The sequence below is a fragment of the Hyposmocoma kahamanoa genome, unplaced genomic scaffold (assembly GCF_003589595.1).
Source record: "Hyposmocoma kahamanoa isolate Upper Pololo Valley unplaced genomic scaffold, ASM358959v1 215, whole genome shotgun sequence".
NCBI classification, from domain to species: Eukaryota; Metazoa; Arthropoda; class Insecta; order Lepidoptera; family Cosmopterigidae; genus Hyposmocoma; species Hyposmocoma kahamanoa.
The window spans coordinates 577814-603086 of NW_020653736.1; the positions used below are offsets into that span (position 1 = coordinate 577814).

The 25273-nt window shown below is 39.1% G+C and overlaps 1 protein-coding gene across 1 annotated transcript in view; it reads left to right on the forward strand.

The window, feature by feature from the left end:
* The first annotated feature begins 5223 nt into the window (after positions 1-5223).
* Positions 5224-25273, forward strand: part of LOC113227727 — a 29166-nt gene continuing 9116 nt past the window's right edge. The window contains exons 1-5 of the mRNA XM_026460713.1: positions 5224-5407; positions 18771-18856; positions 23253-23427; positions 23871-24028; positions 24455-24552. Coding sequence (XP_026316498.1) covers positions 5224-5407; positions 18771-18856; positions 23253-23427; positions 23871-24028; positions 24455-24552 — 701 coding nt within the window. The remainder of the gene's footprint in view (positions 5408-18770; positions 18857-23252; positions 23428-23870; positions 24029-24454; positions 24553-25273) is intronic.

Here is a 25273-nt window from a genome sequence, read left to right on the forward strand (position 1 = left end):
AATTGGCCATACCTGGAGTTGACCCCAGAAACCACCAATGTTGTCTGCTTTATAAAGTGTTCATGTATTTTGACTATCGATTTTGAATTGCGATGTTAAATCTGAATTGATTACAACTCGTTTTAACTAACTGGGTGACGAAATACTGTCATAGATTTCTCATAGATGGCGCTACGGCTAAAAAGTCGTTGAAAACACAAATACAAAGTCGACAACAAACACGTAAAAAAATTCGTGAGGTCCTGGCGGACCTCGTTCCGTGACTTAGTTGGCGTAGCGTTTGTCACGGTTTGCTAGGAGACGTCGGCTCCAATCCGGCCGGATTTAAGGATTTTTTTCTAAGTATACGATATTCGTATTAATAATTATACTCAATTAGCTTTTTCGATGCTTTGATAATGAATCACAAGGATTGATAGGTCTCTTTAATGCACGTCGTCAAAAACACTGGTCCACAAAATACACGGGATGTCGGTTACATTCTTTACTATGTTTTGTAAAAAGTTCCAGGACAAAAGTTGCTGTTTTTATACGCACACACTCAACATAGCCCCGCACTAGGGAAACCCTGTGTCGCGAGTGCCATGGACACACACATAGACTGCCAAAATCAGTAGATAAATAAATGTAGGCCATACAAATATTTCTCCCGGCCCGGGAATCGAACCTAGGACCTCGGCATGGTAACCTTTCGGACAGGGAGGCAGTTTGTTAGCAATATAGTTGGTTGTATTTTATAAATAACCCTACTATAATATCTAGTTTGTTAAAATCCACAACATAATTCTAAACATTGAATACGCGGTCGCTTACGCCCTCAGTATCTTACTGTTTGCTTATTTACCACATCAAAATAAGTTCCAAGAGATTATCCTATATGAACTGTAGTACAGTAGAGTTAAATGTAAACTATAGCGGGGTTAACGGGGTTAACTTGAAAAGACGGATATAACAGTTAGTCGTCGGGTCGAAAGATAATAGCTATTGTACTCGCATATACCTTGTTATTATAGTGGGACGTTGTCAATTAATTTAATTAATTATAAAGTTAACTTCTTTTAACCGACTTCAAAAAAGGACGAGGTTTTCAATTTGACTGTATTTTTTTGTTTTGTATGTATGATACGCGATTTGTAAACCGATTTTGATGATTTTTTTTTATTGGAAAGTGGATACATCAGTATTAGATCCATTTAAATTTGATGATAAAATTCCGCCTCTAAGGGTGTCAAGCGAGAGGATGAATCCGGTTTCGAGCACTTTCCGGTAACCGATCTTAATAAAATTTGACAAATTAATGTAATTCGCTATGACTTGGACCTTTTCAAGGGGAGAGTGAATAGGTATTATTTAGGTACATTGTCGACCTCATCATCACTTTCCATCAAGTGAGATGGAGGTCAAATGCGTACTTATTTTTAATAAACAAAAAAAAAATCCACGTCCACATCCAATGTTCGTGGATTTGGATTGTGTGGATGTGGATTTTTTTTTGTTAAAAAAAAACTGACCTCAAATTTTGAGGTCAGTTTTTTTTAACAAAAATGTAACAATTATTAAATGATACGAGTTAGACAACCTTCTAAGTGATTGTTAGGTACTGCAGAAATAATAATAATATTTAGCTTATATAGTCCCGCTGTTGGCCACAGACCTCCTGTGACAATGAGAGGGATTGGGCCTACGCCCACACAAACATCATTAAATTTTTTAGTAACAGAAGAGCTCCTTGTGAAAGTGTTCGTCCAGGGAAGTACTGCCACCTTATCTATTTCTGCCACCAAGCAGGAACGTTAGCATTAATGCGTTCCGGTTTTGAAGGGTAAGGGTGCTGGTAAAATTACAGGCAAATGGAAAGAATAAGAAAGAAAGAAAATGTAATTCAGTATCATTCATTTTAAATTGTACTTACAAAATAAACAAAAATAAATGAAAACTAAAATTAGATACTGAATGGGCACCACTCAGCATATGCCGTGGCTGAGAACAGCCACGGCGCTGGTATTATGTGGAGCCCATGGAGTGCGTCACAGGCGCACCAAGAATCACCACACACTCGTGTGACCCTGACATTTTTATATACGCTATCAAATACACACAATTACCAAATAGTGTGTTACGTAATGACTAAATAATAAAAATGTGAGATGCTTACCCTAATTTATGTATCATATTCATAATTTATTAATATAATTATTATGTAAGTAAATACCATGATTTTTTTATTCAAATACCATTCGTTTCAACACGATTCAATTTGTTACCACGATAAGTAGTCTAAAATTTCTATTCTTTCTAGAAACTAGATATTTTGCTAACTATAACATGAGAGTAAAACGTATAAAGGACATGGGACTTGTCAACTTATGTCTCAGGGTGACGGGTGCAGTGGCAGTGCCCATCAGATCTTTATGATTTAAAGCTCTGAATGGCACTGCAACTGTTATGGACAGGCGTGTAGTTTACCATCAGGCACACGACTTGTTGATATTATTAAAAAAAAATGTTTTGCAGATGTGTGTAAGCTCATGGTGAATTTCGCGCATAAATTCCAAAAAGTCAGAGGTGCGAGACAGGATTCGGACCCACGACTTTTTGCTTGAGAGACGGTTGTCTATTGTAGAAATAATAGCATTTAATAGAAAAAACTAATTAGTTATTATAGTATTAAAAAGTTAATCTTGAAATCCATAAAACAGGAAACTACGGTACTTAGGGCATCTCATCATATTTATGTGACCGAGAAGTAAGGTGAGCATTCCAGCGCGGTCCGGTTTTAAAAGGTGCTGGTGAAACTGCACATGGAAGTTGTCACTTTTGTTTGTGCTAAAGAAAAAAACAATGGAAACGCCTTAAGTCTCGACTACAATCAGAACCGATATCGCCAAAACTCACACATTCTTAAGTCGAAACACAAATTTAAAAAGAAATAACAATTTCTATATTGTTAATATAATTTAAACTTTACACTGTTGGCATATCTTTGAAAGTTCAATATCAGTACCTATTATTACAAGTTACGACGTTTTGACATTATATTGAAATTTCAATCAATGTGCTGCCATCTAGCGGTTAATTGCTGAACGACGACGAATTGGAGTTATTAGTTTAGTTCTCCAAAAAAGAAGCGACCGTACTTCAGGGGTATAAGCTTTACTTACGTTTCTTGTAACAAAAAAAAAATATTTCGATAAACAGAAAATTGAAAATTTATTAAAATAAGACTCTCCAAAACAGGACAATAAGACATTTAGTAGGATTTTAGAGAAAATTCATGAAAGAATGACATAACGATACCATATAAAGCGAAAATGGCGGGTTCTGCTCAGATAGGTCTTTCGAGACCTATAGTTGGCACGCGTCAGACGCTAACTAACTAACCACTTCTACCGTATTTATTGTTCTGTGTTTTTGTTCCAAAGTTAATACATTTTGATACATAATATTTATCTATTCAGGAAACAGCCTTGGACTCTCCGTTTATAAGTTAATATGATATATATACCCTTTAGACCCTTCTTTTTGGTCTAGTCAAAGGCGTAGACCAAAGGGACAAAGATCACATTATGAGGTTATTTCTAAAGGATAAAGAAAGGGTTACCCGTTTAGACATACATACACACGAATAAGTTTCGGGTTTTTATTTTATTTAACATTTTTTTGGATACGTGAGAAAAATGTACATGATTGAAATAAACGAAATGTTATGTAAGACGGGTTATAGAAAAACTGTATTGCTATATCAGATGATTTAGATATTTAAAATCTCCTAAAATCTAGTCTCTAGGCTTCAAATACCTCACCTTTATTAAGGCGTAAAAATCATTTAACTAGTTTTCTTGTAACGTGTTCTGAGTTTACCTAGCATAATGATTCCAGCAACCATTTTAAGTAATGAATTTTATCATGTTGTCATTGACTCCATCAAGTGTCTTGACTAAAGTTAATAGTTTTTAGTATAGAAGGGCAAAGTACACAATTTGTTTGAGTTCATACAGGGAAGTACTGCCACGCCCCCAAGCAGTAATGTAAGCATTACTGCGTGCCGGTTTTAAAGGGTAAGAGTGCTGGCAAATTTAACTAAAAAGGCTTGTCAACTTATGTCTCAGGGTGACAAACGCTACGCTAAGACAGTGCCGTCAAATCTTTGCGAGTTAAAGCTCTGAGTGGCTAAGCAAAGCAAAGACTTGTCTTGGCTTAACATCAAGTGCTCGACTCGTTCGTCATGTTACTTGTTGTCATAATAAAAACACTATTTCATGATGTTTTATAAATTTTCAAGACACTATTCGAATAAATTTTCAACATAGTTTTACAGAAAAACTTAAGGCCTCTACTTTCGAAACTCAGAAATTACATTAGCAGTATTTACCTTCACTGCCACCATACGTATTCCTGCCACCCAGCAGAAATGGACGCGTTACTGAACGCAGTATTGCTCGCAGTTTAACTTTCCGGCAGATATAGATATAGGAGCAGAAATAACACGACATAAGAATGGAGTGCTCCGGAACTTCTAGTCGACCGATGGGAGGAAAGGTGAGGGTGGAACTAAATTGAAAAGTTCCTGCGCACACTCCCCGAAATGTATCCGATAGAAAAAAGTTTCAAAGAATCGGTAAAGAAAAAGGAACTTATGTCGTAGTAAGAAACCTACAACCAGTGTTGATTATTTTATCTTGCCCTAGTATTTAAACTTTTAAAGCATATTAATCTTTTGTAAAAAGTCACTGCATTTTGTATTTACAAAATTATTTTCTCTTTGTTACAGTTTGTTCAGTCACCGGCACGGCATCTCACCTCACAGCTGATCATGGCTTCAAACTAATAAAAAAGGATAACAATATCAACACAAACATGAAAATAAGGACCAATAATTATATACCATATAATGATAATTTAAGCTCAAAACATATTGACCTTGATAAAAATGTTTATGAAGATATATTTGTTAATAACCAAGTAAATGACATGAAATCTAACATTGATAATGTAAATTTTAATGTGGACGGCAATATTAAAATTGATAAATCAAATGTTGGTAAAAGTGTCGAACTGCAAGATATTGAAATAGATAATAGTAAAAAATTTGAAAATGTAAAATTTATAATCAACAACAATGTCAAATTTAAAGATACCGAAATGTTTAATCCAGAACCTAGTTTAATATTAAGTGAAACGATATATCATGGACAAATGAGACAATATGACGAGAAAACCTATATGAATAAGAAAAATAAATATAGAAATGTACCGAAGAGGAGAGTAAAGAGAGAAGATGATGAATGCGAAGGTTTTAAATGGGAGTCAGGCGTTACAAAACTACAAAGTCCTTTAAGCAAAAACTCAAGTACTTCTAAAGATGGACTCTATGCTAGTAATGTTGATTGTTACACTGTTATCAGAGGTAAGTGAGTTTTAAACTCTCTGTTTTTCTTTCGCTTAACTAATGAGACTTAGTTGAGGCTGTTTATTATCCATGATGCATTCTGAGGATAATTGTTAATGTATCAGATATGTCCAATCAACGATAACGTTGTTATTAATAACACTTAGAAGCTTTCTGAAATAACCAATCATGAACGTATTTATTTTCAAACCATTCAAAGCTTGATTTTTTTGTTATAAACAAAATGACCAAAGACGAAGAGTTAATCCTGGGAGGTTTTGCCATTTTACCTATATCTGATGTCATGTAGTAATGTGAGCATTAATGCATTCCGATTTTGAAGAGTTAGCGTCCAGTCACACCCAGTTTAACACACCTTCATGTGCTTTAATGGCGAATCTGAATTCTATTTACTAGGCAACAACATTTAAAGTCCTCTGAATAATACAACAACTAATAGTCGAGTAAATTCAAGCCTGATCTGTGTCCGCGTCCCGCGTGTCCGGGACCCTAAAAGCTAAACAAATAGAGCGAATTTTGCCATGACAGTTAGACGCACGCAGTAGCTGTGCGGCGGCAACGCGGACTCCGCTCTTCGACCGCGCGGCGGCCACGCGGGGTGAGCGCGATGAAATTCGTATCGAATAAATGCGCCCTAAGGGTGCTGGTGAAATTACAGGCAGCTCTGAGCAAACGTGTCACTTATCACCACGACCAGTTCGTCTTCAATTTCCACATATTATACTTAGCACCTTATGGTATTACCATATGTCTCAAGGTGACGGGCACTGTGACAGTGTCCTCAGATCTTTACGACTTAAGCTCTGGTACTGCAATTGCAACAAGGCGAAGGACTTGTTAGACGTTATATAAAAACTCGCAAAAATTTCGAGGTTTTTTTGCCATCAACTTCTAGAATTTTTGTTGAAGTATAGTATAGATTTGAAATATAACGTAGCCTTTTTGTCTTCAAACAAAGAGAAACCCGAAAATTTGTGCGTTTCCACAAAGCTTAACTTCTCATTGCCCTGACCACAAAATTCATGATTTTGCAGGGAAATAAAGTTAATTTTATGTTTATTTGTGCCAGGAGGAGTAGTAGTACTTATTTATTTTATTAGGGACAAAAAACAGCAGGACAAAGCTAGTAACAAACGGTCTCATTAATAATTTGTACATAATTATGTACTACCAACAATATCATCCACAAGTTGCTATAATAATAATAATCATCATGTTCCCACTTAATTATAATACAAGATATTATAATTAAGAGCGACATGACAAATACGATATTAGTTAATACATAATACTAATTACATTGGAAGACGTGTACTAAACTCCAAATTCCAGTTAATCATACTAGGCACTCAGCGACTCCATAACAGCTGCTCTAAATTCAATTTTTGAGAGATGTACAATGTCTAACGGCCGCTTTCTATATTTGATCCTGAATCTAAGATTGTTTTCTATCCAGATTTTATTCTATCCATCGATCGCTGCCGAATCTGTATTCCAATATGTCTATCTCGGCTCTAGCGCCCTTAAAAAAAAAGGATCGGTCGTAAATTTACTACCTCTCTGACGTTTAGTTCCACGCAATCGGAGTAAAAGATCATTACATGAATTAGTGAATAAAATGGTGGTTATGATTCTAAGATTAATTTATTTATACATGTGATTTGGCAAAAATATAAATTAATTGCAAACTTTCAAGTATAGAATATTTAAACCGTAAGTACGGCAAGAGCAACATGTTTCGAGGAAGAGAACGGAACGTCTATTGTCCAGAACGGAACGGTTATTGTCAAACGAGCGGGACGGCCATATAGGATGGAAAAAAATAAAGGGACGGCGCGGGGCGGCAGCGGCGAAATGTTAGTGTCAATTTATGTTTTGTTGATGTTTGTTCGTATTCGTGACGTGATAAAAAATCTTAATTATAAAAATACCGTTTTGATTTTACTTTGATAAACGGCATTAATTCAGTTAAAACAAATTCATCTGATGTTTTGTTCAGCCTAAATTTGGATGTAAATTCAGCATCAGTTAAACTTACCATGAAGTTTATACGCCTCAACGTTCTTGAGGACACAAGCTGCTCTTGGTCGCTGTCGCTATTATCCCAGTCCGATAACTGAGCAAATGTTCAAGTTCACAGTCGCTATCACTTAAAAATAACTTCCATTTTTACTCGATTACACAGTACAATCGGTCAAAATTGGAGGATCGCTACTATCGATCGAACACGTACAAAATCCGATTTGTCAAAACTATGGATTGCATATTGAAAGCGCACATCTGTCACTACCATACAAATGTCAATCTAAAAATGCTATACGCCCTCCCACAGATGGATTGAAACAAAAGATCGGAATAACGATCCATCGATCGGTTATTGAAATAGTAAAAATAGGATTTGGATTGATTATTCAAGCTTAGATAGCAAATTATGAATTGAGATTGAATATAGAAAGCGGGTGTAAATCCCTAAAACGATCGTTATACAATTGAGCGATCCGGCGCAACAGTACCCGCCTGCCAGAGTTCGTACGGCAGTAAGCCACTGCAAACAACAAGTAATCGCGCACACGCACCGAGGGCTGTACTACTCGCCTAGGTACGGAGTATGACAGTTTGTTTACAAGACATGTGCAATTAATATTATTGTGACATTAAGAATGTAAAAATATCACCTGAAGGAGGATACGTCTAGCTTTTAAAGAGAGCAGGTTATAACGGTCCAGAAATTTCTTATAAGGTAATTTTGTTATATTACACAGTTTAAAATTAATAATCCGAAGTAAGAGTAGAGAGAAGAGAGTTTACGTTGAATTTTCTCTATATTTTCACAATATTTATTATGATAAGGATCCCGTACTGTACACGCATATTCAAGTTGCGAGCGTATTAAGTGTTTGAATAAATAAGATATGTAAAGGGTTTTTTAAAGTTCATAGCCGAATTGGTTACAAATCCATATATGCTAAGATAAGCTTTACAGTCTCAATATGGAGATTTAGGTGTAATTTACTATAAAGTAAGACTCCAAGATCCCGCAGAGAATCGACACTGACTAGAGGTTCGTCACAAAGTTTATATTCGGTATCAATTACATTCCTGTTTTTAGTAAATGAAATGACGTTACATTTATTTATATTAAATTGAAGTTTATTCCTATTGCAATATATACTTAAACGGTCGAGGTCTTCCTGAAGTAAAACAGTATCACGGGTAATCTTAACAGTTTGAATATTTTCAAATCATCTGCGTAAATTAGAAAATTTGTATGATGAAAAGAGTCACTAATGTCATTTATAAAAAGAATAAACAGAAGGGGACCGAGAATTGATCCCCGCGGGACCCCTGATGTAACTGTCGCAATGTAAGACTGGTGACCATGTACAGTAACTCTTTGGCTTCTATTTAGTACTTAGTACTTGGTGCAACGGGCTGGTATCCGCAACTCGACGACAAAGAGCCTATTTTGCGTGTGGTGGGTGCAGGGTCCTACTCGTGCCACCCAAGCTCCTCCAGGAATCTCAGCAGCCTCCTTGGTTTGCTGAAGACTTCGGGGAGCGACCTTGGCACTCCAAGGTATTTTGCCCTGTAGTTGGCCACGCCGGAGCACTGAAGTAGGATGTGCGCAGCCGTTTCCTCCCCCTCCATGCACGCTCTGCATAGAGGGCTGTCTGTGATACTTAAATTGAAAAGGTGTTTATTATATGGACAATGACCCGTTAGGGCGGCAGTTAGAGTGCGAAGCTCTTGCCTTTTAAGTTTAATTAGTATTCGAGATAGACTGGCATTGAGCGTTGGGAGTGCTTCCCTCGCCTGTCTACAAACCGTAAGGGTGGTCCATGTATTATTATGTGAAGATTTTGTGTCTTTGTGTATAGTTGTTCTGGACCATTGGGAGGGGAGGGACACTATCGGTTCTACAGCGTCCGTCTCCGACCCTTTCCTGGCTAGTTCATCTGCTGCATCATTGCCACGTGAGCCGCTGTGTCCTTTAATCCACTGAAGAGTTACGTGGTTTTGTATACATACCTCCATGAGTGCTTGATGGCATTCGTAAATGAGCCCTGAGTTTATGTCATAGCTATTCAGTGCTTGAAGTACTGACATACTGTCGGAGAGTATTCGAATGGAGTAGTTCTTTACTCTTCTCGCTATGATTGCTTCTGCTGCCAACTTGATGCCCATACATTCAGCCTGGAATACTGTGTTGTGGTCACCAAGCGGTGCTGATATCATGATATTGAGGTCTTCTGAGTATACCCCAGTACCTGTTCCTGAGTTTGTTTTAGATCCGTCGGTGAAGACTCGGACCTCTCTGGGGTTCAGTCCTTCGTTGGGATCTTCAAATAATTGTATCTTGTATTTCTTGTCAAAGATGTATTGTTTTGGGATCCTATCCACAACCGCCTCCAGTAGCGGTTCCTCATTGACAGACTTGTAGAGGATTTCTGTATGTGGGGTCCTCATGTGCTTCCAGAGGCCGGCTCTGTTTAGACGCACTGCTGTTGACGCCGCTTCCTGTCTGATGAACAGTGGGAGGGGTCGAAGGTCCAGCATGGCTTCGAGGGCCGCAGTTGGAGTTGTCCTCATGCAGCCCGTCGTCGCCATGCAAGCTAGTCTTTGGAATTTGTCCAGTTTGTCGGTTGCGGTCGTCAGCTTGGTTCGTGGCCACCATACTATCGCGCCGTAACTGATCATGGGTCTTATCACCGCAGTGTAGAGCCATAGTGTAATCTTGGGTGAAAGTCCCCATTGTTTACCCACCATTCTATGGCACTGCCAGAAGGTGATAGTGGCTTTTTTAATTTTGTTGTCCATATGTTTGTTCCAGTTCAACTTGTTGTCCAGTATTACTCCCAAGTACTTGACTTCGGTTGATATCTGTAGTTCTGTGCTGAAGAGTTTGGGTAATCGGTAGTTACCTAGTAGTCGTTTGTTGGTAAACATTACTAGTTCCGTCTTTGTTGGATTTACCGATAGTTCATGTGCTCTGCACCATCTTTCCACAATTCGGAGAGCCGCTTGTGTAATGTCGCAGAGTGTATTGGCATAGTTTCCTGTTACCAGTATAGCTATGTCATCAGCATATCCTATTGTATAGAAATGTTCTTTGTTGAGTTTAATGATAAGGTCATTTACGACCATGTTCCACAGCAGAGGCGACAATACCCCTCCTTGAGGGCACCCCTTCGCTACTATGGCCCTTGGGGTCTCATTTGCTGTTGTTTTTATTGTTCTTTGTTTCAGCATGTTGCTAATCCAGCTAATTAGCACTTCATCTACGTTGTGTCTTCTCATTGCTGATTGTATGCTGGAGAAGTTCGTTTTATCAAAGGCTCCTTCAATATCTATAAAGGTGCCTAGGCAGATTGCTTTGTCTTTAAGGACCACTTCTATCTTGCCCACAACGGCGTGTAGGGCCGATTCAGTGGATTTGCCTTGGCTGTATGCATGTTGGTTACCATGTAATGGAATGTTCTTAAGTGCTCCATCCCTCAGTTCTCTGTCACATATCCTTTCTAATGTCTTCAAGAAGAATGATGTGAGGCTAATAGGTCTGAAGGACTTCGCGTCAGTGTAGTCGGGTTTTCCTGGTTTCGGTATAAATATGACTTTTACCTCTCGCCAGCTGTGGGGCACATAGCTGAATGCTAGACAGGCCCGAAAGATGTTGACCAGGTGCTAGACCAGTGTGTCCCCGCCCCATTGTAGGAGTGCAGGGAATACTCCATCTTGGCCCGGAGCTTTGTATGGTTCAAAGGTGTTTACTGCCCATTTTGTCTTTTCGTATGTCACTACTTGTTCTGCGTATCGCCAGTTATGGATCGATGTAGTGTAGTTCATTTCTACACACCTGTCGTCTTGGACGAACCTACATCCTGGGTAATGTACTTCCAGTAGGGTTCTTTCCGTTTCCGCAGGGGAGGTTGTTCTAGCTCCGTTGAATGTGAGTTGCCTAGGATTTTCCTTATTCTGTTTGCTTGTGCGCTAGACGTGATGTTCCCGCAGTAGCCTCGCCATGACGCGGAGCTCCTGAACCGTATGCGCTTTTTTAGTTTGGATTTGGCCGTCTTGTAGTTTTCCCAATCCTCATCCGCGCATGTGTTCATTGCTCTATTGAACTGTCTCCTTACCCTTCTTCGTAGCCTCTCAAGCTCAGGCCCCCACCAGTGCTGGCCTTGTCGCGGGGCTGCGTCACTCAGTGGGCATGCGGAGTTATAGCTGTTCAATATGTTTGATGTTAGTTCTTTAACCTGTGTTTCTATCTGTGCTATGCCCAGTAGTCTTCCCGGTGCTCCCGGTTCTCCCAGGTTCTGGTGTAGTTTGTCCGTGTATAGTTTACGATCGGTTTTTCTGGGATTCCGTTTCGGTTGTTGTTCTTTAATGGCTGTTTCTAAGCTGAATCTTATTCATCTGTGGTCCGAGAAAGATGCTTCTTCGGACACGTGCCAGTTGTGGATAAGGTCCACTGCTCCTTCTGACGCTAGGGTTAGGTCTATAATAGTTCTACATCTTTTATTTATAAAAGTTGGTACTATACCTTTATTAAGGATTTGAAGGTTAGTTGTGAATAAGTATTCTGTTAGGTTCTTACCTCTATCATTTGCGAGATCCATGCCCCACAACGGATGGTGGGTATTGGAGTCAGTAGCCACGACGATATTCTGGCCGTTCTGCTCGCAGTAGTTGATTAGCTGAACCATTTCCTGCGGTGCTGGCACATCAGTCTCAGCCATATAGACAGAGGCGAGCACCACTTCAGGCAGACCCGTGGCCGCGTCTGCTAAAAGCTTTACGGCACACAGGTCTCTGGAACAGAATTCAGTTAGTGGCTGTACATGTAAGTTATTCGAGTAATATATGCAAGTTCTAGGTTTATCTGAGATGGTAGTCGATAGTAGCTTACCTCTCAGGTGTGAGAGTCCATTTATTTGGCCACGGGCACTAATCCACGGTTCCTGGATTAGTGCCATGGCTGTGTTGTTAGCCTCCAACCATTTCCGGAGCTGAACCGTTGCGGCCTGGCTGTGGTGGAGGTTGCTCTGGACGATGTGTAGTTTACTGAGCGAGGGGGAAACCGCCATCAGAAGATAGCAGCTCCTCGTCCACGTCCTCGCTCAGTCGGATGTCTCCCATCCCCAACACACACTCGTCGTCGCTGCTGGTCGCCACCGGTTTGACAGCGGCGTCCGCAGAGACGGGGGTCGAGGAGGGCCCTTCACCTTCTCCGGGAATATTGGAGGAGGTGGAGGGCTCCGGGGAGACGTCCATCCGCGTCGCTGATGTGCCCGTTTTCTCGGGTGGCACATCGGTGTACAGGCCCCTTTTTGATCTGAACCTGAGGTAGACCGTGCCCAACTGGAAGGTTAGGCGCCGGCCATGCCCCAGGACAGCGGGGACGAGTTCCTCTGGGAGGCTCACCACTACGAAAGAGTTGTCACTATGCTGCTGCAGCTTGTGAACAACCCAGCGGTGTGCCTCCGCTCACGGGTTTTGCCACTTGAGGATGCGGCCGATTCGACGCGCATCCTCCCAGTGACCAGGGATGAGTAGTCCGCAGACCACCCTCCGGAGAGCCTCCACCCCATTTTTCAATGAGAGGGGCTCCCCGGATGGCAGCCTGATGGTGCTAAGGGCATCCTCTAGCCACTGGAAGGTGGCTGTGTCCTGACACCACAGTTTCAGGGACCCGTCACTGTAGACAGGTTTACCACGAAACTGTGGGCCGACGTCCTCCTCGCTGCACTCCTCCGCTCCTTGCGAGAGGCGCTTACATAGGGCCACCTGTACCATGTCGGCATCGGGGCTCCGTATGTAGCCAGTTTTGGCTGATGTGATTACCGCCATGAGTTCAGGCCTGGTGGCCTCGGCGTAGGTGCGTTGCTCGGCGGGCCTCTCAACCTTTTGCCGCTTGTGCTCGCCTCTAGGATATGGTCTCGTCAAGGCGGGCACGTTTGGCAATGGTCGAGGACCTCTGCCTGCTCTCTACCGGTTTGCTGTTAGAAGGGAGGGGGGCCCTTCCAGTGGGGTGCGCGACCGACCCATTAGACCGTGCTGATGCAGTCCCTGGGCCACTCGCGCCACCCACTGGGGGCCTCGCCTCTCCCTCCTTCGGCAGGGGGTTGTGTGTAGTACGACGCTCGCGTTCTTTACGACGGCCCTTCTTGTTTTTACGGGCAGGGCGTCCCCTGCTCCCACTGGGGGCCGGGGGTGGGCGCTCGCCGTGGCCACTAGTCCCTTCCTTACGGATGGGTGCCGTGGCCTTGGATTTGGGCTGGCGACTCACCAGGGTCCACCCTGCTTCAAGGGCCGCGTTTGAGGGGTTTTGAGCGGGGGCCGCAGAACCTGGGGTTTGGGCCACAACCGCTGGTGTGGTGCTAGCACCAACATCGGTGCTCGGCTGACCTTGGGGTTTCCCCTTTGGCCTACCACTCACCGTAGGGCGCTGTGTGTTCTATTTAGTATATACGATGCGAACCAGCGGAGTAAGTTACCTCGAGTCCCATTGTAGGCAATTTTGTAGAATAGTAGTTCATGGTCTATCCTTTCGAACGCCTTCCAAAAATCCGTATTCATTGCATCTACTTGGATTCGTCTATCCATATTTTCGAACAGATATCCAATGTACAATGTTAAGTTTGTGTTTGGATTTTTGTTCCACAAAACCATGCCGGTCTGGAATTATTACATGTTTGACTACCGGACAACTTAGTGTGTACCAATTTTTCAAAAACCTTCGACAGGGCACACAGAATTGAGAATGGACTATAGTTCTCCACGTCATGACGCATTCAATTATTAGGCACTGGTACAATATTTGCAGTATTCCAGATTGCTGGGAAAAAACCATCGGTAATACATCTGTTAAAAAGAATATGTACTGGTATACATAGGTTCTTGGCACATAATTTAATAAACAGCGCAGGTATACCATACCCTACCCTACCCTTGGTAGAGTCAAGATTTCTGAGTTGTAACTCAATGTCAGAAATTGTAAAATGCAAATGAGAAATCAGCGTACAATTATTAGAGCAAGATGTTGGCGGTGTCCGGCTGCCTGCATCGAATGTTGATGGTTCGTATACAGACCCAAAGCGATCAGAAAATAAATTACATACACGTTGTGGATCATCTGAGCATTGGTCCTAAAAATATACTTGTGCAGGTATACCGGATTTAATTTGGCGGTTATTTATGTATGACCAAAAGTATATCATATTTTTAGAGATTGAGTTTTTAACGTTTGATAATTATTTGGCGTAACAAACCTCGCACGCTAGTTTGAATCTGGCCCTGTCTAACGAAAATACCTCATAATCAGATTTATTTTCACAAATTTTCCATTTAGTCCAGTACTTGACTTTATTTTTATATATTAGAATAAGCGCGGTGGAAAACCAAACAAGGAAATGAGAATTATTTGCCCTAGATAAAGGTGTATGTGATGTAATTATTTTATATAGCTTTTCGTAAAAAATATTAACGGCATCTTCTATACTCTGACGTTCAAAAAGTGTGTTCCAGTTTAGATTATTCAGGTCTTCATTAATTGCAACATAATTAGCTTTTTGAAAATTCTGTCTCTTATGCGCATTACCTTTTAGGGATTTACTTTGTTTTATGTCAACACCAACCAAACTACAGAACGGGGGATGATTGTCATCAATCTTTGTAATGGGTAGGGCAGGCTGATAAATGAAACACGCTGTTGTACTTAATATAAGATCTAATATTCTTTTATTTGCGTTTTCAATGTGATTATATTGCTTTGTATGCGTATTAAACATAAAATTATTTAGGCACGTGCATTTCGTTGAAGAACCAACCATAATGAGATTAATACAGGAACTGTCGCTGAAGGCCCATTGCCCTTCCGGTATATTAAAGTCTCCGATGATGAAGACATTGTCAACATTATGGTTATATACATTATCTAAGTAGTATTTGAAAAAAGATTCATAAACTAATAGCGGAGAGGAATCTGGTATATATACCGCAGTGAAGACATGGCGCTTTCGGTTGTTAGGATTAGGCACTGAAACGCGTACAAGCTCAATATGTCTGTAAAGGTCATATGCTGGTTGATTGTACATGATTATACATCCGGTAAGAGAGAACGCAGGTCCGCAATGAGTACTCCACCACCTTCTTTTTTGCCTATAGCTATCCGGTTGCGATCACACCTGAAAACTGCTTACCGTGGATCTATGAATTCATTATCACTAATAGTGGGTATTAGCCAGGTTTCGGTCAGTATAATGACCTCATAATTATTACAGAGTATATTCATGAACAGCGAGTGCAGCTTGGTTCGTATACCACGAGAGTTTTGATAATAAGCACTTAATTTATTAGCCATTAGGACAAAACATATAATAAAAAATTGTAACCAATTGTAATAAGGCTAGTGCCATAAAACAATTAATGATAATATAACATAGTCTCTCTACAGACGTAAACTCTTCACTGAAAATGAAACATGAAATGAATGAAATGACATGAAACATATTGGTGCAGATTTAAATGCAAATTAAAATTAAAGCCTGACATCATACAATAGCTGTTAGATTGATCGTAATGAACATAACAAATGGGAATAAGATAAAACTGGAATGTAGAAGGATGGACATATAGTATATACCACAGAACCTATTAATTATTTTATTTGATTTTGCGTATATCTTCTGTTGTACGTACGGCGATAACAGGAGAAGTATCCGACCCGCGTACCAAAACTGTAGCATGTTTGATCCACGCATACTTGAATTTTTCTTTTTTAGATAGAATGCTAGACAAATCTTATTATAAAAATGTAAATACTTTCCAGTGCATAAATTGAAAATTTTCTCGCCAGTCGCTCCCTGGAGCTTCGTCCCCAGAAGACTGGCAACATTTCCCTAAATTTATCCATACTTGTGGTCATCAGAGGCGTTTACTCTTGAAGTTCTGTCGTTTGAAGTTTCGTCTGTGGTCCAAAGGGACCCACGGTTATGTTTCTATGTTAGAACCAATAAAAAAATAATATTGATAACCGAGAAATAAAAATCACGTTGCACTATATTATTTAAATAAAAATTGTTAACAATAGTCTCAGTACAGAGTACTAAAAAAACCGACCTCAAAGTTCGTGAAATTACATATATTTGGCAAGTTTTATTGAAATCGGTTACTGTAAAGTGCACGAAGCCGGATTCATCCCCTAATTTGCCACCCTTAAGCCGCGTATGCATTAGGTTCGCGCACCGGCTGTGCTCCGCGCATCTGCAACTGCTCCGCTAGTGGATACGGTCGCATGCAACATTGCACGCTCCGCGGTGAGCGCTCCGTGCCTTGGCGGTTTTTGCTCGAACACAAAGCGAAGAGCAGTGAACGATTTTGTGATCGTGGATTCGTCACTATTAAGAAGTCCGAAGAAAAATATTTCGTTCTAGTCTCCAATAACAACGCATTCTTGGGTCTTTATTTATAGATATATCAGATTCCCAAAACCGAGGAGGCCTTCTATAGTCATGAAGAATATAATCAATGAAAACGTGTGCCGCACTAGCTACTAATTCCAATGAAAACTATGAGCAGATTCGATGTGCGAACGTAATGTAGCACTTGGTGTTCTCATTGTGTTGCGCGTAACGTCTCCACTTGTGCGGTTGCAGGTGTGCGGAGCATAATCGGTGCGCGAACCTAGTGGATACCCACCTTTAGAGGTGGAATATTTTCTTCAAATTTAAATGGAACCAGTACAGTGAGTTATCGCGTAACATACATACAAAAAAATACAGGTGTATTGAGAACCTCCTCCTTTTTTCGAAGCCGGTTAAAAATGGATGCAAAATACTCTGCTCATCCGTAAACCCAGTTATGGTTAAATCGTACAAAATCTCATCCGAAAAATAGAATTCTAGCAACACCTGAGAATGATGAACTAATTATCAACACTTGAGAATGCCACGTAGTGAGACGAAACAAGTATCGAGTATATTTTTAGTAGTGGTGCCGCTGACTATAGTTGCGCTTGTGTTGTTTTATTAATTTTATCTACACACATATCATAAACATTCTATGATGTGTTTAAAACCTGCAAATTACGACCAGCATAAAGATAAACTGTTTTGTTAGAACAAATTTCTTATCTGTGAAAAGGTTATTATTGCTTCATAATAACATCGAATTCAATTTTATTATGACATTCAAATTTCGAACATCACCGAAAAACAAAACACTTTCATTCGACCTCAATTCTAATATCAGTCGAGATTAAGTTTTATTCGAAATAAAATGTCAATAGAAAACAATTTTGACAAATTTCTATTCTTCTATCGATAGTTGGGGCCGACTCTAGTTTGTCTATGAATTACATAAAAACTACGGTTGCGTGAGATGCGCGAGAAAAGTTTTTATTTGCCGCCATGTCGCCAGTCGTAACATGCGGTTCCTGAACACATCACAGAGAGCTTTTAATATGTGTATAGATAAAGCAGTGTATGCAACTGTACATAATTAGGCACTAAAACACTCGTATTTTAATGCACTTCATTATGTAACAGTCACATAAACTATTATACTAATAATACACTACAATTATACGAAGAGAGGGTGGAAAATAGAACTGCATAAAACAAATATTATATTTTGCGCGTTATCGTAAGCAATACGCCTGTCCATTTTACAACAGTTAGGACGCGTTCCCATTATGACGTAACGTTTTATTTTTCGTGAGAATCTGTCGCGTTTAGGCTGTTCCCATACCACGACTATCTGTCGTGACTGTGTCGTGGCCGTTTATTTTATCGTTGAACTACTATCGTGTCTAGCTGTTCCCACTAAATCGTAAGGACAATTATCGGTTCACGGCAGTCGCCTTGTCATTTGCACGACAGAATCGTTTGAAGCTGCGATTAGCTGTCGTCACATTTTGTATCGTGACGTTTTATTCATCGTCAGACGACAGTCGTTCAGCTCTTCCCATTGTCACGACAGTCTGTCGTCGTAACGCCAAAAAGTCGTGAACGACAGTTAATCGTATTGTACTATATGTGAACAATTTCATTTAAATATACAAGCCATGGTACTTTAAACTGCAAGACTATCTGTAAATCGCAAAGATCTGAGGGGTATTGTCACTGCCCGTCACCCCGAAACATAAGTTGAGAAGTCCCATGTGCCTGTAATTTTACCATCACATTTCTACTTGGCGGCAGAAATAGAAATAAGGTAGATAAGTATTCAACACAGGCGCAGGCATTCTGCACGATTTAACATCCACTCCGAAATAACAAATTAATTTACTACCATTTTTATTAACATGGACTTACGCAAAGTAACGCCCGAATCTAATTAATCGTTTTCGTTTTTTTTACAGGTCAAACTGGACAACAAGTAGTTCTCACCTTCATCAATGAATTTCATATCGAATATCATCCTACTTGTAACTATGATTATATTCAAGTAAGTTATTTATTTATTTACTTAATTTCTTATCGAAGAACGGACAGACAAACATTCACTTAAGAAACTAAATAAATTTTCAAATTCTGGTGATGAGTTCCCACATATAAAAATTAACAAAAAAAATAGGCGATGCTACAACTGTCGTATCTTGAGCTCACTAGACAACGGAACATCAGACTACACACTTTTGTTGAAAATGAAAATCGCCTCCAGTACAACGGAACAAGATACGTCAATGTCTAGCTTGATGTGCTGGCGTGTGTACAATCAACAGCAAAAGTAAATGACGGTCACTGTGGCGTTTGTTGGGGGTTAGCGCAATAAAACAACGTTTGTTGCTTCACGTACACGTGCGATACACGCCCGCTCACGCCACTGTTTCGTGTCGTCATGGCGGGAACGGCGGGCCGTATTGTTATAATCTCTCCTTTCAATAAAATTAAAAAAAAAATTAATAACATTTACTTTTATAATAATTACTAACTGACACAATCTACTAAATATAACCTAAATATTTTGTATTGTTCTTCATTGTTTCCGTTTCGACGTTATCACCTTCTTCTTCATTATGAATTGCCATAGTCCCTCTATTTCCTTTTCTCCTTCTTAATTCTTGACATGTCTAGTCTTTTTCCGTATGTATTATATATTTTTCCTCTTTTGCTTATATAATCGCGTATGGCGCGCTATTGAACATCGAAAGGTAACATAGAAGACCCTTCCAGACGGACTTTTGGCATTGACTTATTTTAAAACGTCGTAATTCGTCGGGGCTTTGTTTTCCCGACCTCTCCTCGTTCTGCTACGCCCAGTAGGGCTTCGAATTGTAAGAGTCATGCCAAATCCGAGTAGAAGGACTTAAATTCAAAGTAATAGTGACTGACTAGGTACCTATGCGGCTGTAACAGTCAATTACGAGAAATATACATATACTTAGGGTCGTATTCTAGAACTCTACTCAATGCTCAAGTCAGGATTGCACTGGAAACACAAGCACTGGAAATACGACCCTAATGGCAGGGACTTAAGTATGATTTCGAATGCTTTAAACCATACTCAAATCCTGATTTGAGCATTGAGTAGAGTTCTAGAATACGACTCTTAATGAGTGTTTGGCGGTAAACCCGGAAAATCAATAATTACAACAATTGCGTTGGATTGATTGAGAAATGATTTTTTTTTTGAGACGCGATCAAAAAAAATCATTTAATAATATGTTGTCAATTTGTTAGTTTCCTTAACTACCTAGAATAACTAACTGATTACTAAAATTATGTCCCTACAAAATGTATGGTAAAAAGTTTTTTACAATTTCTGACATTTCGAGTACTCTTACCTCTGTTGGTCCCATAGAGACTATTGATCCTTGACAGAGACTGGATCGAATAGCATAAAAAAAAAGTTTTATTAAAATTGCCTTTTATCATGCTAACTGTACCATTTTTTCAAAATCTGTGAATGCCAATCAAAATATCTTCAAAATTCATGGATAGTCTTCTAGAACCGTTTTCCTGTAACTACAACGATTAAGGTGGCTGACCTTGCTGCCCCGTCTCAAATTTTCACCCTGTATATACATATAAACAGAACTATTATCATCGATTGTCCACGACAAAAGACATTCGCCTAATATGTAATATAAACTCACATTTACCTACACATTACATTATTAATATGCATTCATATTATTGATCAATAATTAAATGAATGAATAAATAATTAATTAGTGTTGCCATTATAATATCAATTTAACAATCAGGCGCTAAACCAGCTTGCCTAAAGTTACAGGTAGGTAGTACGTGCAGGTTACTCGGGGTAAACGTATTTATTTAGGCTACCCCCGTTGTTCTACTTAGAGACATTAGAATAGAAATTCCACTAGACCACCTTACCACTTAAATAATATCTATACTTCCTTGAGATACTTAAGAGCATTGTTTTCCGTTAGGATTAATAAATCCAACACAAGAAATACAACATTACTTTTTTTTTTCAATATGAATAATTGCCACTTAAGCGATGATGGATACCTAGGTACTTGCAAAGTAACTTCTCGGTCTTATTTAGGTATATTATTACATGTCACTTACACCAATATGAAATGATTATGTGAATTAAAACACTTGAAGGTATCACGACATTTGAAACAGGCAAAAATAATCATAACTTTTTTTTAAGAAGGAATTCGTCCCCTAGTTTACCACCATTAGAGGTGGAATATTTTCCAACCAAAAAAAGGACCATCAAAATGCCAAATGAGTAATTGTGTAACATCGTGTATGACATGCAAAAAAAATGCAGTAGAATTAAGAACCTCCTCCTGTTTTTGACGTCGGTTAAAAATACAATCATACAGGCCCCAATTCGTATCATAAAGCACAAAATTACTGAAATGCAAAAAATGGATTGTATATACAAATTTTGCTGGTTGATTTCACATCAAATTCTTGAAGCAATGGATCCACATTAACAACCTTGTTAAGAAATTTAAAATAACTAGAAAGTTTTGCCGTCTCTCAATAATCACTCTTTATTTGATACGAGTTTAAGAAAGTAAGGCGTATACTATATCATCCTCCTAAGATCCCGTGTGCATGAAAATGTACATAATAAATGTGCAGTAATTCAATTTCGTAAACGCCCAGTGTAAAATATAATAAAAATATCGCACACAAATTTACCGCTGTTATGGTCTGTTATGATCACAGGCTATCTAGGTAAATACTTTCACAAAAGGTTGCGTTTTTCATACTTAATGGGAATACATTGCATTGCTTATATTTCGACCCCTCCCACGTAAAGTATCGTATGTCGAAATTGCCAAGTTTACAGGGGAGCGTTTTAAAGTTTTGAATTCATTGAAATGGGCATAGTACATGACTTTAGCATTTCCGAGTTTTATTCGACAAAGCTCGTTACTCACATAGAGTATTATCAAAGCCTAGATATCGGTTAGATGAACAACCACAATTTATTTTATAATTTTATACTGTCACACGACCCGTCCACTTCACTACACTTAATTAACTTCAGTATACCCGCTTGTTGACGCACATCCGCGTTAATATAAAATTATAAAGTAAATTGTGGTTGTTTATCTAATCGATATCTAGGATTTTATAATACTTAATGTGAGCTTTGCCGAATAAAACTGAGAAATGCTAAAATCACGTGTTATGCACATTTCAATGAATTCAAAACTTTAAAAAGCTCCCCTGTAAACTTGACAATTTCGACATACGATACTTTACGTAGGAAGGGTCGATTTAATACGTTTTAATTTAAATTGGACACTTAGCGCTTTTGCCATTGTAGTTTTCTGGGTCTTAAAAGATTATTGTGGTCCAGAAATTATTGCCGCTACCCGTATCACTAATGGTAGACGCCATGCTGAAGTGTTGATTGTTGCCCAGGCGCACCTGGGTATAAAGGACGTGAATAGCGCACCATTGCCAGGAGGCTTCTTTCGTGCACCCCAATGTCTTTAACGAAGCCCAAATTATGGATTTCGATCTGTAACCTTAAACAATTGAGTCTTAAGAGCGATTGCGCACTACGTCCCATCCGTCCGAAACAATTACTGTCAAATAAGTAATATTCGACAAAATTAAAAGGCAAGTATCAAGCATGAAGCTTCATTCGCATCACGCGTCTTTCCATTTGGTCAAGTATTGCTTATTTGACAGTAATTGTTTCGAATGGATCGAGAGTAGCCCCCCAGTTCCGAATCCGAGAAATGACGATCCGAAATGTCACAGGGATCACTGTATCTCTAGGTGCAAAAGCGATATTTTATTTTCTCGGACTTAGTGCACAAGTGACATCAGAAGTGGGCCCGAGTTTTCTAGATTTGTATTGTCTCGGATTCGGAATGAATACGTAATACGTGTAAACGCGCTAAGGCAACCATGTTAAGTCTATGCGAGATGTGAAATTGTGTAAAAAGAAATACAAGTAATAATTCTGTTTTTTTTTTATTATATGTAATTTTTTTATTATATGTAAGTGCGCATTTGACCTTACGTATAACCTGATGGAAAGTGACGATGAGGTCGACGATGGAGCAAGCACATAATGCATTATGTCTATTCAACTCGCCTTGAAAAGGTCCAAGTTGTCTGCAGACAGGGACTTCCACTCCATAGCCGTTCGCCATATAAATGTGGATGTGGATATAAAACGCTTCGTGCGAATCTTTGGAATGTTCACAATATAGGAATGGAATCCAAGCCTACGTCTAGTCTCCCAATGGTGGAAAGGGGAAGGCGGAATTAAATCGTGTAATTCTCTCCGTGATATATCCTGTAAAATACCGATAAGCAGTGTTTCTGTAGGAAATCTACATGACGCCTTTAGTATTACATAACAGTATTTGCTGTGCTTTCAATTTCAGATAAGAGACGGTGAATATGGCTACGCAAAATCATTAGGAAAATTCTGCGGTAACGCCTTTCCTCAGGTGATCCATTCATCGGGACCTTATCTGTGGCTCAAATTCCACTCGGATAGCACCATCGAGTATGTTGGATTCCAGATTCAAATCGATTTAATTGAAGCCGCCAAGAGTCGTGAGTACTTCATTGTTTTGTTATGGACTCATTTATAGGAGAAAGTCGGTAATTTGGACCAATTTTTTTTCAAACGCGTTTTAAATATGTAATTATATATTATATTCTTCAGATTTTTACAAACGTTTATTGTATGAAATGAAACAACAATTGTTGGACTTTGTATTTATCAAGCATTAATCAACATAATTATTATAAAGTGTATAATACCTCCTCTTGAAACCCAGGAAAAATTAAAAATAAAAGTCATATTTTTATTAACAATTACAAAAGTCAAATATCAAGAATGTAAAACAATAATTCTGAAATTTCAGAATGAGGTATTATCTACACTATGCGGATTACTTCCTTGAAGTTTAGATAAATATATTCTGCCTTTTCCGATTGGCGAGCATAAAAATTTAAATAATACTACCTATAAAACATTTTTTTATCAACTTTAGGACCAATACCAGGTGCATGTATGAAAGAAGTGGTAAACGTGACCAATGGAGTAATAGATACTTCTCAAATAGACCCTGATTGCAAGAAGTTTGTTAGCGAGAGCGAAAGCCGTGGTCTTGATGTCGTATGGAAAATTACAACTGCCGCTGAAACGAAGGTATTGTAACAATTTTGGTAACAGTACCGTTCCCTGTAGGACACCCACTTTAATGTGTCACTGTTTTGGACTAAATAAGAAAAATTGCAATACTAGCAAAAGACCTTGTGAGAGAGTTCGTCCAAGGAGGTACTGCCAAGTTTCTGTCGCCAAGCAGTAAACTACTCACTTTATTACTTGGTTCCGGTTTTGAAAAGGGCTGGTGCTGGTAAAATTCCGACACATAGGACTTGTTAACCTTATGTCTCAAGAGCTACAGACGCAGATCTGTCACTTGATAATTATAAAAATAATAAATAATAATAATGCACCATTTTCCTTAGAAGAGCACTAAAACAGCTTTGTTTTGGAAAGCCGAATATCAAACCCTTCAGCTGTTATAAGTCTGTGGCCCAATAGCTTTGAAATTTATAATTTATGTTTCAGATTTATCTCAACTTCACGGCATACAATCTTGCTAAGCCGAATGAGTGTGAAGAGAATTATATACAAATCTTTGGTAGAGAGCTGGAAGAGGAAAAGAGGTTAGTATTCTTTCCAAACAAGACATGATTAGCCAGCACTAAGGAGAATAAAGATCATTTTTTGTATGTATGTGCTGGTAGATTCTCGGTGAATTCGAATTATATCAGGCAAGATTGTGCTACATCATCGCGACAGTAATAGGTATGCTAATGGTGTTACACCTATTTCTATCCCGAAGCAGTGATGCGAGCTTTGCGAGAGATCCATGATGGTATCCTTAATACTAATGCCCCTCAGACATTTCTGATTAAAGCTCTCAGTGGTACTGCAAGGTTATAAGGTTTATAGGCAGGTGTGTAGCTTACCACTAAGAGCAAGAAATCCTGTCTCGTCCTGTCAATTGATATCATAAAAAAACTGTATCCCTATCTTATGCGACAGGGTACTCAAAAATAGCTTTATTTACATGCTATCACAACGCACGAATCATGTGATATGTCATTTGTTGCCAATCGCCAGGACTTACACAAGGAAATTATCCACTGTAAGTCCTAAAGCAACAAACGCTGTCCATAATATTCAGACGTATTTAGAGCGGTTACACACGGCGACTTTAGCAGCGATGCAAAAATGATGCAAACGCGATGCAGTAGCGATGCAAATTATTAATTGTATAGATACAGTCGCGGTTAACTGTTTTTTTTGATCTTGTCAAACGTATCCTAATGACACTACTTTTAAGCATCAAACTGTTTTAACATCGCTACACAACAACTGTAT